Source organism: Coregonus lavaretus (genome assembly GCF_964263955.1).
Source record: "Coregonus lavaretus genome assembly, chromosome: 15".
NCBI classification, from domain to species: Eukaryota; Metazoa; Chordata; class Actinopteri; order Salmoniformes; family Salmonidae; genus Coregonus; species Coregonus lavaretus.
Window position 1 is genome coordinate 3330406 of NC_140002.1, and position 18876 is coordinate 3349281.

At 43.3% G+C, this 18876-nt stretch overlaps 1 protein-coding gene across 1 annotated transcript in view; it reads right to left on the minus strand.

The window, feature by feature from the left end:
* LOC311142356 (serine/threonine-protein phosphatase 2A 55 kDa regulatory subunit B beta isoform) overlaps positions 1-4772 on the minus strand; it is a 55652-nt gene extending 50880 nt beyond the window's left edge. Inside the window, exon 1 of the mRNA XM_084177995.1 lies at positions 4166-4772. Coding sequence (XP_084034121.1) covers positions 4166-4235 — 70 coding nt within the window. The 5' untranslated portion in view covers positions 4236-4772. The remainder of the gene's footprint in view (positions 1-4165) is intronic.
* Positions 4773-18876: the final 14104 nt, after the last annotated feature.

Consider the following 18876-nt stretch of genomic DNA (forward strand, 5'->3'; position numbering starts at 1 on the left):
CTGCTCTGCTCTCACTCTCATGTAATCAGTCAAGATAACACCATGAAAGGGTTTTTCTCTTTTCTGTTCAAATTCTATCAAATTAATTGTATAATTCCCTTTTTACTTCGGCAGTTGACACAAAGTGCTTTACAGTAACCCAGCCTAGACCCCAGAGAGCAAGCAAAGAAAAAGCGAGGGGATTGGGGACTAAAATTGTGATATGCAGATACATTATGTTGCGATGGTATCATACAATAGGTTAAAGTGCCCAGTCTACGTTTAGTATTTTCTTCTAGTGGAGGAAGCTAACAGTGGTTACCACAGTAACAGGCAGAGCGAAACACAACATGCATGAAAATATCTTTAGAAATGTATGAGTCATAATTTATTAATCTGGTTGTCAAACCAGTAGCATCAGACCATCATAAAGAGAACAAGTTTACCCCCTGGCCATTTCTATGGGTCCTTCCTGATTCCTAACAACATATTCCCTGCTCTAACTTCCGTGGACAGTGGACAGTGCACGGCAAAAAAGGTCATTTCTCTCCTAGTCAATTAAGGTAACAGTACTGAAACGTCCAGGATGAATAGCATTGTTGTTGTGATTCAAAGCATCAGACTTTTAAAGTAAAGCTCAGGAAAACATCAGGGACAATCACAATGCAATAATGGTGTATGATCTTCTATGTAGAGTTCTAACAAGTCCTGTGAGCGTCGTAGAAAAAACTTGACGTGCGTACGTTCGTGAGAGTCTCAGCTTTTCGAAATGATAGTTTGTAGCTCAAACCGTTCTGACTTCAGAGACGTTTTCGTGAGAAGAACCGTTTTTAGTATCCTCTCATCTCACAAACATCACTCTAGCTCAGCCCCCCGTCTAATGGTCGACATCGGCGGAATCAGTGAATTTAGACGCGTACAACGCAAGAAGTACGCCTACCCGGAAGTCTCTAGCTCAAACGCACTACTTTTAAGGGGGTTTAGAAGCACTAAAAGGTCGGCACCGAACTGTTGGTATCCATTTTTTTTTTTTTTACGTTGTCTGCTCCTAAACGCATCTCCCATAGAGAACTCTAGACAATCCTCCAAGACACAAACAGAGTAGATGACAGCCACCTATTTCATGTCAACTACCTCTGCATCGACTGAGATCACATGAGTTGTCTTTATAGATGTCTAGAGGCTATGTATGCATTTGTGTTTTAGTAGTAATAGTGAGATGGAGACAGCAGTCTGGTGGCCTTGACAGCCTCTCATCTCCTCTCCTTCCCATACAAATGAAGGACCTTATATTAGGACACGGTCAGAGACAGCAGACCATGAGGAAGGAGGGAGGGGGAGGGGGGGGGGGGGTGCTAAGCTCCTGGTGAGAAGGTGGAGGGTAGTCTGTAGGTCAGTGGGTGAGGCAGGGTTGTTCACTCGGAAACAGGCTTAACCTGGTCTCTTAGTAATGGAGGAGGGGGGTAGTGGAGGGGGGGGGGGGGTTACTGGCAGCCTTCAGCCCTCTCCAGCCCTCTTGCCCTTGAGAAGGTGCTGGAGACAGTGATGGTAGTAATGGGCTTTTATGAAGGAGATGTGGGGGAGGGGAGAACATAATTTGTCTACATTGTGTTGCCTCAGAAGTGTAATGATTTACTCATTATTCACATCATATTGTGAGGGGTATGAAGAGACTATTATAAGGAAAATCACTTCACAATTCGTCAATTGACTCATTTGTTGGGAATCACAAATAAAGTATATTGAAAATATATCCAAGTAAAGCTAGGTAGGCTGTTATGAACAACAGATTAACTCCTGCTGCTCACTTTAACCCGAGGCTCAGTGCCTTCACAAATACAGTAGAGGAGAAATCAGAGAGCTGTACACCACGGAGCCTGTAACATGTAAGATATGGAAAAACCGTCCTTTCCTTCCAGCTATGCAGCATTGGGAAGACTTTTCAACGTCCATGGATGTTCGTTGTCTGTCGGTGCTCAGTGGGTGAGAGAGCTGGTTACAGTAAATGGAAAGGCTTTTTACATCAGCAGTTGTCACAAAGTGCCTATACAGAAACCCAGCCTAAAATCCCAAAGAGCAAGCAAAGCAGTGTCAGTAAGAGCCAGGAGAGGTGACAATAACTGGAGAGAGAGAGAAGAGAGGGGGAGGGGTTGTCCAGACTGTTTTCACAGTTCTGTTACAGATTTTTTGGTTATTCTGTTACCGATTTGGTAACAGAATGACGCGTTTTAATCACTTAATAAATCATAAACCAAACAGTTATCAGTAAAAACACTATAACTAATTGGTAGATCTGCCTTTACTTGTTAGAAAATATCTTAAAAGATATGTGGGTTTTTGGTAACAGAATGACAAGACACTAGGCAATGTTTCTTAAACTTACAGAAGGCAAATCATTTCAGAAAAACTCAATAGAAATGTTGATATAAGTTGGCAGGGGTATTCAACATTATTGTGTTTTGATGTATTTATAAACTCTTGTAAGACTTTTCTGGTCGATGTCACTAACTGTAAGTCGCGCTGGATAAGAGCGTCTGCTAAAGGACTAAAATGTAAAATGTAGATGTTTTCTAAGACCCCTTTTCCATCTGTTTGACCGGAAATCAAAGCCTTTGCTTATTCCACATTTCTGGAATGGAAAATGGTTGAGAAATGTATATATGTTTTCATTTCTAAAAAGTATAGACTCTTAGCTTTCATTTGACATGAAATGTGATGTGCTCCTATGAACAGGTTAAGCCCTCCTGAAAGGTGTAGTAGCTAGGCAGCTTAGCGGTGAGGGTAACTACAGAGAGGAGAGAATGGGAGACAGAAATAAGAGTTGATCTCGTGTTATGTGTTGTAGCGGTCTGAAGCCAGTGGCATCTGCCTGTTGTAGCGGTCTGAAGCCAGTGGCATCTGCCTGTTGTAGCGGTCTGAAGCCAGTGGCATCTGCCTGTTGTAGCGGTCTGAAGCCAGTGGCATCTGCCTGTTGTAGCGGTCTGAAGCCAGTGGCATCTGCCTGTTGTAGCGGTCTGAAGCCAGTGGCATCTGCCTGTTGTAGCGGTCTGAAGCCAGTGGCATCTGCCTGTCTGGTGGTTCAGCTTAAGCCTTTATGGTTATTTCAGCTCTCTCCTTGCTCCTCTCACTGGCTGGGCTGCTCAATATGATTTCTCTGCTTACTGTTGATATAGCTCTGAATCAATCAATCAATCAATCAATCAAAGCCATGTGCAAGATGGAAATCAAAATTGAAAAGACCAGCATTCTCTTTGTGCTATCTTGCATATTTCAGGATTGACATTAAAAAGACAAAATGTTTAGAAAACTTAACTTGAATTCTGAATAGCAAAAATCTGATTGTCTCATGTTGCATCTTGAAATACTTTGTTGCATCCTACGCTACTCTGACACCTGCAATACTCGGCCCCTAAAGCTGTTACTGCACACCCAAAGCGTTGTTCCACTGCTACAAACACAGCATAACCATCCATTAAGAAAGCAGATGGAATCCGGATAGTTTATAGAAAATGTTTGTTTATAGACTCCAGATCTAGCCGATTAAAACGCTGATAATAATAAGAATAAGAATAATAATAATAAGTAACCTTATCAATGTCTCTCTAAATGAATTACTGCGTATCGATCAATATTTACTCGAGGTTGATACGAAATTGTCATCATAATGCTGTTTGTGATCTGCTGTTGTAGTTGGCCGGAAGGATAAGCCTATTTCCCTGTGGGAACTGTCACCGACTCCACTCTGGACTTAAAGACCCGCGCTTCTAACGCAACTGGATGTGCGTAGCGTCTGTGATTTACTCCGAATACATAGAAATGAACATATCCGTGACTGCACTGTGCATTCTCTAATATCTGAACATCTCGATAATGCCACACCACTGACAAACTATAGTATATGCTAATGCAAGACAGCCATTAATTATATTATATTCTCTTATCTGAGAAAGAGACTGCAGGCCTACAGTAATTAGTATTGACCAAATGTTTTTTAATTTCAAGCATGTGACAGGTCAGTAACACACCGTTGTCCCTAAAAAGCCATGCACCACACCCCCAAAACGGTGTCCCAAATTAGAACAATTCCGATGATAGCCTACATACCGCTGGTGGAACACCGGTTCGCATTCTATAGCCTACATTTTATTTAAAGCGATATATGCATTCATTAAATATGGATAGATACCTTCAGTTGCATAGTTGTGGTCCCGGAGGAAGCTGTTGTTGATTTTGCGGGTGTCGATTTCTTCATCCATTTGTGACGCTTTTATTTTGTAAGCCAGAAACAGAGAAACAAGTATCCATGGTCCTGAAACATCGCTTCAGCACAGGGTCGGCGCGAGCTGCGCACTGTTCGTCATGATTCAACCCTTCCCAGAAATAAGAACGTGAAAAAGAGGCAGAAACCTCACAGTTCGTATCAATGTGATAGGAGGAAAATACTTGTCCTTTTCGAGACGTTGGATGTCAGGCACGACGGGGCTCAGATTAAAAGTGTGAGAAAACGAACTATAAAACCAACAGCAATATAATATCTGCGCATTTTCCTCTCAATTACCAGAGGCGCAATAAATCAGTCCAGAAATCAGTGCAGGCAGAGCAGGGTGTGTGAGCAGGTTGTTATAGCATGGTGTGTGAGCAAGTTGTTATAGCAGGGTGTGTGTGCAGGTCCTTATTTTGCCTCAGTCCGCTTGCATAGCAGGGTCAGTTTCCTCTTGTCGTGTAGGATCACCCCGTTTCGCGGAGACGTGTGACTTTGCCGCCAAACCGCACCGGGTGCTCCACTGCTGCCTGCTGTTGCAACTGCTCCATTCGCGCATTGCGTTATTGGCTCCTCCCCGACAGGTTACCTCTGTCGACCTGCGTCAGCATCACAGTGATATGTGCGAACATGCGGGGACAGCGCGCACGGATGCACCGTTCATATCAGGGGGACATGGTGGTCAAACTTCAACAGATTCGCTCAATTTGATCTCCACAAACATCAAAATAAAAACGATAGCCTCCTAATAATCCTTTCTGATAATTGTTGCCCCAAAAAGTGTTTGTTTGTGTGTGTGTGTGTGTGTGTGTGTTTGCTCATGTGTGTTCTCACAAACCCAATTTCCAATTACATTTCCCCTGGTTGGATTTGGGCATGGTGGTGGTGGTGGTGGGTGTCTGTCTGAGATGTTCCCCTGCCAATCCTGCCCCTACATGTTGAAACATTCTGCTATGGCACAGGTTTTTTAACAGCCCACTGCCCTTCAGCTAGGTCTGAATAAATCACAGCCATTATCTACATCCCCCAATAATAAGGGTTACTGATGCATGCAATGAATAGAAGTTCCATCCACCCCACCACCTGTGACCAGTTGAATATTCCCAATCTGATTGTCCCCTCACCATGACAAACCTATACCCTCAACCCCTAATCCTTTTAGGAGATAGTCCTCACCAGCCCCTGAATCATCTGCATAAACATTCACTCTAAATGGTATAGAATCTGTCTTTGCCTTCATGGTGGGCTTAACAAACTATTATGATCATTCTATTTGGGCTCTGGAGCGTATAAGCAATGGGAAGAGGGAATTAAAAAGGCATTGATTTTTCTTCAGAATCACCACTCTGGAATGTGCTCTATTAGTGGGAGACTGAGAGACTGGGAGACTGGGAGACTGCATTAAGAGAAGCCTTCTGATGGATGACATTAACAGGCAGAGCTCATTGCTGTCCTGGGGAAGCATGAAGGAATGGCCGTACTGTAGGGCTGTAAACCAAATTGCTCTTTACTGTGTCTTCTGACAGACAGACACACAGCAGCGTGCATAACACAAGCTCTGACACACACAGGTCTAAGGGGCTTGCAGAGAGACCATTTTATTCTGCAATGATACTGTAGGGGGTGGAAACAGCCTTGAGGGGGCCCAGACTGAGATCAATAATCTGACTGATTTAATTAAACCTTCAGCTTCCAGGACACAAACTGAAACCTCTATCTGTGTGTGTGTGTGTGTGTGTGTGTGTGTGTGTGTGTGTGTGTGTGTATAAATATATTTTGCATATATTTTTTTACCGATATTGCAATATTGTTTTAGCGCTAGTTGGCTGTAACTCCAGTATTTGTCCTTCATAGCTTGTTCTCCTCTTCTGTTTAAATAGGGAGCTAATTTGTTTCATGTTCATGACTGATCAAAACTTGTTTTTCTCATGGCTCTCTCTTGTCCCTCTGCAGCAGACATATGGTGAGCAATATGTTTGGAACATCGAATCACAATAAAATCACAGTATCGAATCATAATACATATAGAATTGCAATACATATAGAATCGTGATAGAATCACAATTCATATCGTATCGGCACCTAAGTATAGTGATAATATCGTATCGTGAGGTCCCTGGCAATTCCCAGGACAAATACTGGAGTGTGTGTGTGTGTGTGTGTTTGTGTGCATGCGCGTGTTTGTGTGTGTGTGTGTGTACACACACCTAAGTGTGATCTCAGAATCATCATTATATCAGTCATTGGAGTGTATAATGCAGAGTATTCCAGCACATTACATTCTGTTACAATGAGACACCTGCTTCAAGCACTGAGCATCAGAAACACCCAGACAGTAATGGCCTTATTTTATCACACAATCTCTCTTGTAGATGCCGTCATAATTACATGGCCTCGGGGGGGATGGAGCCTGATGAGAACACACGGGGTTGTCCTCCACAGGGAACATGCATGGCCAGGGTCTGCCTCCAAATTGTCTCAGTTGTTCAACCTGCCCCCTGTGCACTCCTGGCTCCTGCTACAGTGGCTATGGGGAATAATCCCGGTGTGTCGCGTTTCCTCTCTCCCATCCCCCCTTCTCTCTCTCCATCTCTCCATAGCCTGGCCCTCCTCCATCCAAACCGAGCCCAGAGCCACCACCCCAGTCAGTGTGCTCTGCTCACCCAGGGTCCACAGCTCCACAGGCCTAGCTGTGCACTGCTATGCGTACTAACCATCCATCCTGCTCTTAAGAAAAAGACTGGGCTAATACAGGGTTATTCGTCTGTCCACATAGGACTCTGACCTGGGATCAGCTAACAGAGTCACTGTATTGTATAGAACAATGTGTTACAACAAGACATGACTGACTGCAGAACTGTCACAACTGCCCTCCTAAATAACTGGGAAACACGACTGTTTAGTGTACACTGTTAGTAAAAAAAAGTGCTATCTAGAACTTTAAATGGTTCTCTGGCTGTCCCCATAGGATAAGTCTTTGAATAACCTTTTTTGGTTCCAGGTAGAACCCTTTTGTGTTCCATGTAGAACCCTTTCAACAGAGGGTTCTACATGAAACCCAAACAGGTTCTAACTGGAACCAAAAAGGGTTCTGCCTGGAACCCAAAAGGGTTCTACCTGGAACCAAAAAGGGTTCTCCTATGGGGACAGCCAAAGAACCCTCCTGGAACCCTTTTTTCTAAGAGTGTAGTTACTCAGATGCAGGCAAAGACCTGTTCTGAAGAAAATAAAATGCTAAACGTAGAGAATGATTATAAGGGTATTGTTGGCAATGTATTCTCTTCAGGTGGTGAGGTCTCAGAGGTTGTCTGTTTTAATAGCAGACTGAATTATCTACGAGAGGGGAATGATTTCGAAAATCAGTTCTGCCGAGCCCCTGTCGACTGAGACGCCTCAATATGCTCCACAAACTGCTTTTAGGAAGAGAGCCAACTCATCTATTTTAGTCAGGAGGGGGTTAGGACCGGAGCTGCAAGGTAGAGACACATAGAATAAAGGAATGGGAACATGGGAAGAAGCGGGTGAGAGAGGGTGGAGGAGGAAGAGATACATGCTGAGCAAAATATATTGCCTGGCTTCCCAAACTCCTTGCTACGGCCAAACGCTACGCCGCCGCCCACAGACGTTACTTTCTTCTCCGCAATGAGTCTGGATCTGATCTGTCCCAGAAACCCATGGGTTGGGCCATTTTTGAAAATACATCATTGGCTTTGATACTCTGGTTAAAGATGATCCAATCGCTGATGACTTTGTTTTGTACAACACCCCTCATTTTGACGTCAGCACAAACAACTTGAATGATGGCAGTGTCAGACTGCAGTATGTAGTGAATGATAGAGCATTGGAATAATTCAGTTTGAGTCATCAGGCAACAAAATATAGGTCACAGAATAGAAAATGGATTCAGTGAGAATTTTCCAGAATAATCTCTCTCTCACTTTCTCTCTCATTGTTTTTGTCCTGGGCTGGGATCCATAAAAACACCACCAATTACATTCTAGAATCACATAAAACATACAATAACATGGTATTGGTTTGATATGGCTGTCAAACACAGTTTTGTGTGGGCCAACTGTACATGTTGGATATTAAATCAAGAAGATAAAATGTAAAATAATTCTGACATTATTTATGACCATGCCAAGTCATAATAATACCAGCATGCATTTCAGATGTATGGCTTAAAGGATTTGTCTTTTCCCTATAGCCTATTCCTGTATAGTGGGTTCGTGTGACATTTCATTTTTATTTATTTTACCAGGTGAGTTGACTGAGAATACATTGTCATTAAAGTAAAGACCTAGGGAAATAACTGTCCGCGTGACAGAGGCCGTATATCTGTGATTCATCCAGGCCAGATCAGAGGATGACAGAGTGACCTGTCCCACTGTCCTCACTCGCTCTTTAATCTCTGCTTCTCTCGCCAGACGTGACATTCATCCTCAATACATTTGACTCATTGACAGATGTCACATCCGCCCAGCATGACCAGTCCATTTCTTCACCATCATATCCTACCCTTTGTTCTATTGATTTCTTATTCCAGGCGAGTCAGAAATCAAAGTTCCAAAGCCTTAGAACCCCCCCACCCCACCCCACCCCCCGTTTTTGATCATTCTCTGACTAAATGAGCCCTCTCTGTGAAAGAACCATTATGACAAGGACTGGCAGTAGACCAGATACTGCCAGAGACTGTTGTCTATAAATTGGCCAGGAAGACTTGATACACTGCATTTGATCTCTAATGGAAAAAAAAAACATTTGCTGTTTCTCAAATCAATACATGTAAGATGGGCCTACTGATGGTCTTGTGTGGTGAGGTGAATATATTTTATGTGACATCTAATTCAACCTGTCTTGCAAAGACATTGAATATTTCTATACTGTCCAGGGCTGTGTCTGAAATCATACCACATGAACAGCACATATGACAGTGCTGGTGAACCTGTGACAGTGATGTATATCACCTGTGAGCAGGATTCGGGGGGACCCAGGAGGACTAGTTAGTAAAAGCAAGCTAGGCACAGGTAGCTCCCTAGATACCCAGCAGACACTGTGGCTCCCCTCCAACTGCAGCACAGAACACTGAACACTGAACACAGAAGCTCCCAAATAGAATATGTACACAATACATAATGTCTGAGGAGCCCAGCGCAGTTTTACTGACAGCTAGACGGCAACACACTCCGTAATTAAAAGGGCAACACACTCCGTATTTTAAAAGGGCAACACACTCCGTAATCTCTGTTGCCTGCAGGTACAACTACTCTCTCCATTTGCCTTAGAGGGTGTGCTGTGTCTGAACCCAAACAGAACAGGGTTTAATCTCTCCCATTCTGTCATTCCCTCTTACAACATGATTCTATTCAACAGAGAACAGCGTCAGGCTTAGCTGTCTAAATATTCAATCAGGATCCCTACTGAAGCTTACAGAGGGAAATGATGGTGGTGCCGTGCAGAATAGAAGTGTTCTCATTACTAAGTCCTTGGGAACTCAAGCATTATGTTAGGCACATGCTTGAGATTTTTGAGAGTGTTGGATCAAATTCTGATAGAAATCTCCAATGCAGTGGTTGTATGCCCACTTTTGTGCCTCTGCGAGAGCAAGAAAGAGAGCGAGAGAGAGCGAGAGAGAGCGAGAGAGAGCGAGAGAGAGCGAGAAAGAGAGAGAGATAGAGTGATAGAGGGATAGAGAGAGAGATAGAGGGATAGAGAAAGAGAGAGTGGGGGATAGAGAGAGAGATAGACAGTGGTGTAAAGTACTTAAGTAAAAATACTTTAAAGTACTACTTAAGTAGTTTTTTGGGGTAGCTGTACTTTACTTTATTATTTATATTTTTGACTACTTTTACTTTTACTTCACTACATTCCTAAAGAAAAATTGTACTTTTTACCCCATACATTTTCCCTGACAACCCAAAGTACTTGTTACATTTTGCTCTGATTTGTCATCCTAAGGGTCCCAGAGATAAAATGTAGCATAGCTTTGTTTGATAAAATCAATTTTTATTTTCAAATGTAGGTACTGGGTTCTACAGTTTGAACCCCATGCTGTCTCTGGCTCCACACCCACCCTGACCGGCCATCTAGATGTGTGAAAGTTAGTGTATAAGCTAATGATCCATCATGTATGACATTCCTGGGAGTGTGTAAACTTACATTCTGTATTACCATATCATTTTTGTATGTTCTTTATAGTTATGTACTTGAAAATGTATGAATTGACCAATTCTGCACATTTGGGCAGACTTGATACAAAATAGTCCGGTATTGCAATGCTTCACTGGATCAATCTGAAACTTTGCATACACACTGCTGCCATCTAGTGGCCATAATCTAAATTGCGCCTAAACTGCAATATTATATTGTGGCCTTTCTCTTGCATTTCAAAGATGACAAAACAAAAGTTGTTGTTTGTATTATTGTTTACCAGATCTAATGTGTTATATTCTCCTACATTAATTTCAAATTTCCACAAACTTCAAAGTGTTTCCTTTCAAATGGTATCAAGAATATGCATATCCTTGCTTCAGGTCCTGAGCTACAGGCAGTTAGATTTGGGAATGTCATTTTAGGCGAAAAAAGGGTCCGATCCTTAAGAGGTTAAGTATATTTAAAACTTTAGACTTTTACTCAAGTAGTATTTTACTGGGTGACTTTCACTTTTACTTGAATAACTTTCTAATAGAGAGAGAGAGAGAGAGAGAGAGAGAGAGAGAGAGAGAGAGAGAGAGAGAGAGAGAGAGAGAGAGAGAGAGAGAGAGGCAACACTAATAATAATAATTTATTAAACTATATCACTTTTCATAATAGAAATCTAAAAACACTTAATAAGCAAAAAACGAACAAACAAGCAATATATTATGACAGGGTCAACCAATAGAGGCCAAGTCTTTGAACGTTGCATCCTCTGCAGATAGGTTCATTGGATTGAGCGGAGGGAGCTGGTCAGAGGATGGTAGAGGATGGTAATGGAGTCGGCTGATGATCTTGTAGAGGGCAAGTCTTACAGCTACTGGACTTCTCCTCTTCCACTCTGTGTAGTACCCACTTGGTAATGCCCCGGCAGCTCTGGGCACCAGACAGCTCACCACACAAAGTTCAGAATAGACAGCCTCTGTCTGCCTGGTCAGTCTGTCTGCCTGGTCTGTCTGTCTGCCTGGTCTGTCTGTCTGCCTGGTCTGTCTGTCTGCCTGGTCTGTCTGTCTGCCTGCCTGGTCTGTATATCTGCCTGGTCTGTATGCCTGCCTCCCTATCTGTTTGCCTGGTCTGTCTGCTTGGTCTGTCTGTCTGCCTGGTCTGTTTGTCTGCCTGGTCTGTCTGCCTGGTCTGTCTGCCTGCCTGCCTGGTATGTCTGCCTGCCTGGTCTGTCTGCCTGCCTGGTCTGTCTGCCTGCCTGGTCTGTCTGTCTGCCTGCCTGGTCTGTATGCCTGCCTCCCTATCTGTTTGCCTGGTCTGTCTGCTTGGTCTGTCTGTCTGCCTGGTCTGTTTGTCTGCCTGGTCTGTCTGCCTGCCTGGTCTGTCTGCCTGCCTGGTCTGTCTGTCTGTCTGCCTGCCTGGTCTGTATATCTGCCTGGTCTGTATGCCTGCCTCCCTATCTGTTTGCCTGGTCTGTCTGCTTGGTCTGTCTGTCTGCCTGGTCTGTCTGCCTGCCTGGTCTGTCTGCCTGTCTGTCTGTCTGTCTGTCTGTCTGTCTGCCTGCCTGGTCTGTCTGCCTGCCTGCCTGGTCTGTCTGCCTGCTTGCCTGGTCTGTCTGCCTGCCTGCCTGCCTGGTCTGTCTGCCTGCCTGCCTGCCTGGTCTGTCTGCCTGCCTGCCTGCCTGCAGGCCTGGTTCAGCTTTCTGCACAGGGAGCTTAATACCAGCACCATATGGCCAGCTCACTGCCGGAGCAACACACTCTAAACGGAGACCTGTTGTTTTTACCCTGCTACCGCAGACAGGAGAAAGAGCTGGACATTTCCCTGACGGGGGCTAAGGGCATTCTGGGGATCAGGCAGACGGGACCGTGGCTGGGGGTGTCCCGCCTCCCGCTGACTTTGCCTGCGCCCCTATGATCATCCCATCACCATGACAACTGTGTCAGTGCAACACGAGAAGACACAGACACAGCCCCTCATTAAACAAATAAAGGTGCTCTACTCTACTGTCATTGGGAGATGCTTTATATGATCGTCCATGCATTTTCAATAAGGCACAGACAGATATAATATGTCAACAGGTTCATAGTCGAGCAAACAATAATATGTCTTTACTAGCTTTGTAGGACCTTTTTACAGCTCAACGCCACATCAATGAGCCCTTCAGTGTCAGGTTTAAATTGCATCCAAAGCCTTGAGCTTAACTGGCTGGTCAGATCTCCCAGTTGGAAAAGGGTCGAAATCCCTCAGCTCATTTCACAGCATGACCTGCCTTTCATTCTCATTCACTACAGCCAATTGGATGCAATTCTGTGGGTTGGACTCATTGTATACACAGTGAATGATTATTATTGAGGTTCTTACAGGGACATCTTTATCAACGAAACCCCCCCACCTAATACGCACATGCAGGAAGGCAGGTAAGAGAGCACGCACGCACACACGCAAACACGCACACACACACAGAAATCACAATCCTCTCATCCAGGGCGTGGGCCCATGGGGAGAAGTCAAGCAGATATCATAGCTTATCCTTTAACATTGTCTTTTGTTGTCAAACACAGCTGTTTCATATGACCTGTCTGTGTGAGGCTGCTGTAAAGAACATACTGGAGCCAAGTCTTACCCTACATCACCCCCAACTGGACAGTCTGAGCTATTACACCAGTAATACGGAAATGTAGCTCACTTCCAACCAGTATGGAAATCAGTACATACTCAGTAATTATTATCTCTACCCATAGACCATTTAAATTAGTCAATAACCAAAAGTTACATTCGCATTGAAGGTGAAATTCATTCCATAGAGTGTCTTACAGGGCTGGGAATTGCCAGGGACCTCACGATACGATATTATCACTATACTTAGGTGCCGATACGATATGTATTACAATTCTCACGATTCTATATGTATTGTGATTCGATACTGTGATTTTTATTTGCGATTCGATGTTCCAAACATATTGCTCACCATATGTCTGCTGCAGAGGGACAAGAGAGAGCCATGAGAAAACGAGTTTTGATCAGTCATGGAAATAAAGTTAGCTCACTATTTAAAAAGAAGAGGTGAACAAGCTATGAAGGACAAATACTGGCGTTTTGGTGCAGGTACAGTGATATATCGTCAAAAATAATATCCCGATACGTAAATGAATAGATTTTTTCCCCCAATCAGTAGTGTCTACAAGATATGTGGGGAACCAGATTTTTTTGTGTGCAAATGTCAAATAAAATAAATGTCATGTTATTTTACAAAGGGTACATGCCACGCATTGATCCTCTAAATCCAGATGAAACTAAAGATGGGATTTTTTTTCTCTTTGTCAGTATCTGTTTTCAGCTGACAAAGCCGTTACATTTGACAAGGTAAGCAGAACTGGACCCCCCCCCCCACACCCCCCCACACCCCCCTCAACACACACACACACACACACACACACACACACACACACACACACACACACACTGTATAAGCATAACAAATGCATACCAATGACCCCAAATAACCCTGAGGAAGTTAGACATTTTAAACCCATTTTAATGGTTTTGTATCATGTAATGGTGAGCTAATGGACCACAAATCATATTCTAGTCTACTATTTTCACCTAGCAGATGCTGGCAGATATTTAAACAGGCGACAAGGCAATTTTCTCTCTCCTATCCATCTCAGCTTGGCAGAGCCAGGAGTTTAAATGAGTGATCAATCATAACATTTGGTCAGAACGTTGAGGCAGCATCTAAAAATGAGGGCAAAACCTGTTTGAATTTCAGAGCATTACGAGAACGGTTTTAAATCAAGGTGTCATACACACACACAGTCCAGCTGACGTTGGTGTGTATTGTGTCGCAGACAGACTATTACCATAATTGGTATATTCTCACAGCAACAGAAGCAGCAGCAGTAGCCTCCATAGAGGGATAGAGAATGAGGCGAAATGACTGGGACTGTTGTTTCTCCCCAGCAACTCTGTCATCTGTGCAGACAGGCTCATTTGACATCAGAGAGAGAGTGGCAGTCAGGCAGGTAGGGCTGTGGTCTCAGAAAGAGAGCGAGAGAGCGAGAGAGAGAGGGAGGGAGGGAGGGAGGGAGGGAGGGAGGGAGGGAGGGAGGGAGGGAAAGAAAGAGAGAGAGAGAGAGAGCAGAGCAGAGCAACAGGCCCAACCCAACTATTACACCCGCCCAAGCACCATCCTGCGACCTAAGAGGTATGTATCAGATGCTCAACATGCTCTGCTCCACCTACTGTGATGGTCCGGGCCTAAACCACATGAAAACAACACTAGACACTATGGAACACAAAGCTTTTACTATCTCATCCTGGAATTTACAAGGTCTGAGGTCATCTGCCTTTGGCCTAAAGAGCAGAAACCCAGACTTCATCAAAGAAATTGGAAATACAGACATTGTCATCCTACAAGAAACATGGTATAAAGGAGATGGACCCACTGGTTGCCCTCTAGGTTACAGAGAGCTTGTAGTCCCATCCACCAAACTACCAGCTGTGAAATAGGGAAGAGACTCAGGGGGGTATGCTAATTTGGTAAAGAGCAGACCTAACCCACTCCATTAAATTTGTCAAAACAGGAACATTTTACATCTGGCTAGAAATTAATAAGGAAATTATCTCAACTCCTGCAGCTCTGTCGGATGCTGGGTATGTACAGTGGGGAAAAAAAAGTATTTAGTCAGCCACCAATTGTGCAAGTTCTCCCACTTAAAAAGATGAGAGAGGCCTGTAATTTTCATCATAGGTACACGTCAACTATGACAGACAAATTGAGAAAAAAATCCAGAAAATCACATTGTAGGATTTTTTATGAATTTATTTGCAAATTATGGTGGAAAATAAGTATTTGGTCACCTACAAACAAGCAAGATTTCTGGCTCTCACAGACCTGTAACTTCTTCTTTAAGAGGCTCCTCTGTCCTCCACTCGTTACCTGTATTAATGGCACCTGTTTGAACTTGTTATCAGTATAAAAGACACCTGTCCACAACCTCAAACAGTCACACTCCAAACTCCACTATGGCCAAGACCAAAGAGCTGTCAAAGGACACCAGAAACAAAATTGTAGACCTGCACTAGGCTGGGAAGACTGAATCTGCAATAGGTAAGCAGCTTGGTTTGAAGAAATCAACCGTGGGAGCAATTATTAGGAAATGGAAGACATACAAGACCACTGATAATCTCCCTCGATCTGGGACTCCACGCAAGATCTCACCCCGTGGGGTCAAAATGATCACAAGAACGGTGAGCAAAAATCCCAGAACCACACAGGGGGACCTAGTGAATGACCTGCAGAGAGCTGGGACCAAAGTAACAAAGCCTACCATCAGTAACACACTACGCCGCCAGGGACTCAAATCCTGCAGTGACAGACGTGTCCCCATGCTTAAGCCAGTACATGTCCAGGCCCGTCTGAAGTTTGCTAGAGTGCATTTGGATGATCCAGAAGAGGATTGGGAGAATGTCATATGGTCAGATGAAACCAAAATAGAACTTTTTGGTAAAACCTCAACTCGTCGTGTTTGGAGGACAAAGAATGCTGAGTTGCATCCAAAGAACACCATACCTACTGTGAAGCATGGGGGTGGAAACATCATGCTTTGGGGCTGTTTTTCTGCAAAGGGACCAGGACGACTGATCCGTGTAAAGGAAAGAATGAATGGGGCCATGTATCGTGAGATTTTGAGTGAAAACATCCAGCCAATCAGCAAGGGCATTGAAGATGAAACGTGGCTGGGTCTTTCAGCATGACAATGATCCCAAACACACCGCCCGGGCAACGAAGGAGTGGCTTCGTAAGAAGCATTTCAAGGTCCTGGAGTGGCCTAGCCAGTCTCCAGATCTCAACCCCATAGAAAATCTTTGGAGGGAGTTGAAAGTCCGTGTTGCCCAGCGACAGCCCCAAAACATCACAGCTCTAGAGGAGATCTGCATGGAGGAATGGGCCAAAATACCAGCAACAGTGTGTGAAAACCTTGTGAAGACTTAGAGAAAACATTTGACCTGTGTCATTGCCAACAAAGGGTATATAACAAAGTATTGAGAAACTTTTGTTATTGACCAAATACTTATTTTCCACCATAATTTGCAAATAAATTCATAAAAAATCCTACAATGTGATTTTCTGGATTTTTTTTTCTCATTTTGTCTGTCATAATTGACGTGTACCTATGATGAAAATTACAGGCCTCCCTCATCTTTTTAAGTGGGAGAACTTGCACAATTGATGGCTGACTAAATACTTTTTTCCCCCACTGTACATAGTCAATGGTAGGCTTCGAGGGGACTCCAATGGTAGGTAAACATATAGCTCATGTCTTGGCAGTAGTACTGTAGACTTCTTTATCACTGACCTCAACCCAGAGTCTCTTAGAGCGTTCACAGTCAGTACACTGACACCCCTATCAGATCACAGCAATATCACAGTACTTGAACAGAGCAATGCTCAATCATGAGGCACCAAAGCCAAAGAAACTGAATAGTATTAAGAAATGCTATAGATGGAAGGAAAGTAGTTGGGAAATCTACCAAAAAACTATTAGGCAACAACAAATTCCTTCTAGACAATTTCCTGGACAAAATGTTTCACTGTAATAGTGAAGGTGTTAACTTGGCAGTAGAAAACCTAAACAGTATATATGACCTCTCAGCTTCCCTATCAAATCTAAGAATTTCAAGCAGACAACCTAAGAAAATTAACAACAATGACAAATGGTTTGATGAAGAATTTAAAAACCTAACAAAGAAATTGAGAAACCTATCCAACCAAAAACATAGAGACCCAGAAAACCTGAGCCTTCACTATGGTGAATCACTAAAACAATACAGAAATACACTACGGAAAAGAAGGAACAGCACGTCAGAAATCAGCTCAATGTAATTAAAGAATCCATAGAATCTAACCACTCTGGGAAAATTGGAAAACTCTAAACAAACAACAACCCAAAGAGTTATCTATCCAAAACGGAGATGTATGGATAAACCACTTCTCCAATCCTTTTGGCCCTATCACAAAGAACAAACAGCAAAAACATATACATGATCAAATACAAATCTTAGAATCAACTATCAAAGACTACCAGAACCCACTGGATTCTCCAATTACATTGAATGAACTACAGGACAAAATACAAATCCTCCAACCCAAAAAGGCCTGTGGGGTTGATGGTATCCTAAATTAAATGATAAAATATACAGACCACAAATTCAAATTGGCTATACTTAAACTCTTTAACATCGTCCTCAACTCTGACATATTCCCCAATATTTGGAACCAAGGACTGATCACCCCAATCCACAAAAGTGGAGACAAATTTGACCCCAATAACTACCGTGGGATATGCATCAACAGCAACCTTGGGAAAATCCACTGCATTATCATTACAGCAGACTCGTACATGTTCTCAACGAAAACAATGTACTGAGCAAATGTCAAATTGGCTTTTTACAAAATTACCATACGACAGACCACGTATTCACCCTGCACACCCTAATTGACAAACAAACAAAACAAAACAAAGGCAAAGTCTTCTCATGCTTTGTTGATTTCAAAAAAGCTTTAGACTCAATTTGGCCTACTCATGAGGGTCTGCTCTACAAATTGATGGAAAGTGGTGTTGGGGGGAAAACATACGACATTATAAAATCCATGTACTTCAACAAGTGTGCGGTTAAAATTGGCAAAAAACACACACATTTCTTTCTACAGGGCCGGGGGGTGAGACAGGGATGCAGCTTAAGCCCCGCCCTCTTCAACATATACATCAACAAATTGGCGAGGGGACTAGAACAGTCTGCAGCACCCGGCCTCACACTACTAGAATCTGAAGTCAAATGTCTACTGTTTGCTGATGATCTGGTGCTTCTGTCCCCAACCAAGGAGGGCCTACAGCAGCACCTAGATCTTCTGCACAGATTCTGTTAGACCTGGGCCCTGACAGTAAATCTCAGTAAGACAAAAATAATGGTGTTCCAAAAAAGGTCCAGTTGCCAGGACCACGAATACAAATTCCATATAGACTCCATTGCCCTAGAGCACACAAAAAACTATACATACCTCGGCCTAAACATCAGCACCACAGGTAACTTCCACAAAGCTGTGAACGATCTGAGAGACAAGGCAAGAAGGGCCTTCTATGCCATCAAAGGGAACATAAAATTCGACATACCAATTAGGATCTGGCTAAAAATACTTGAATCAGTTATAGAACCCATTGCCCTTTATGGTTGTGAGGTCTGGGGTCTGCTCACCAACCAGGAATTCACAAAATGCGACAAAAACCAAATTCAGACAACGTAAAAACACCAAATAATGCATGTAGAGCAGAATTAAGCTGATACCCACTAATGATCAAAATCCAGAAAAGAGACATTAAATTCTACCACCACCTAAAAGGAAGCCATTCCCAAACCTTCCATAACAAAGCCATCACCTACAGAGAAATGAGCCTGGAGAAGAGTCCCCTAAGCAAGTTGGTCCTGGGGCTCTG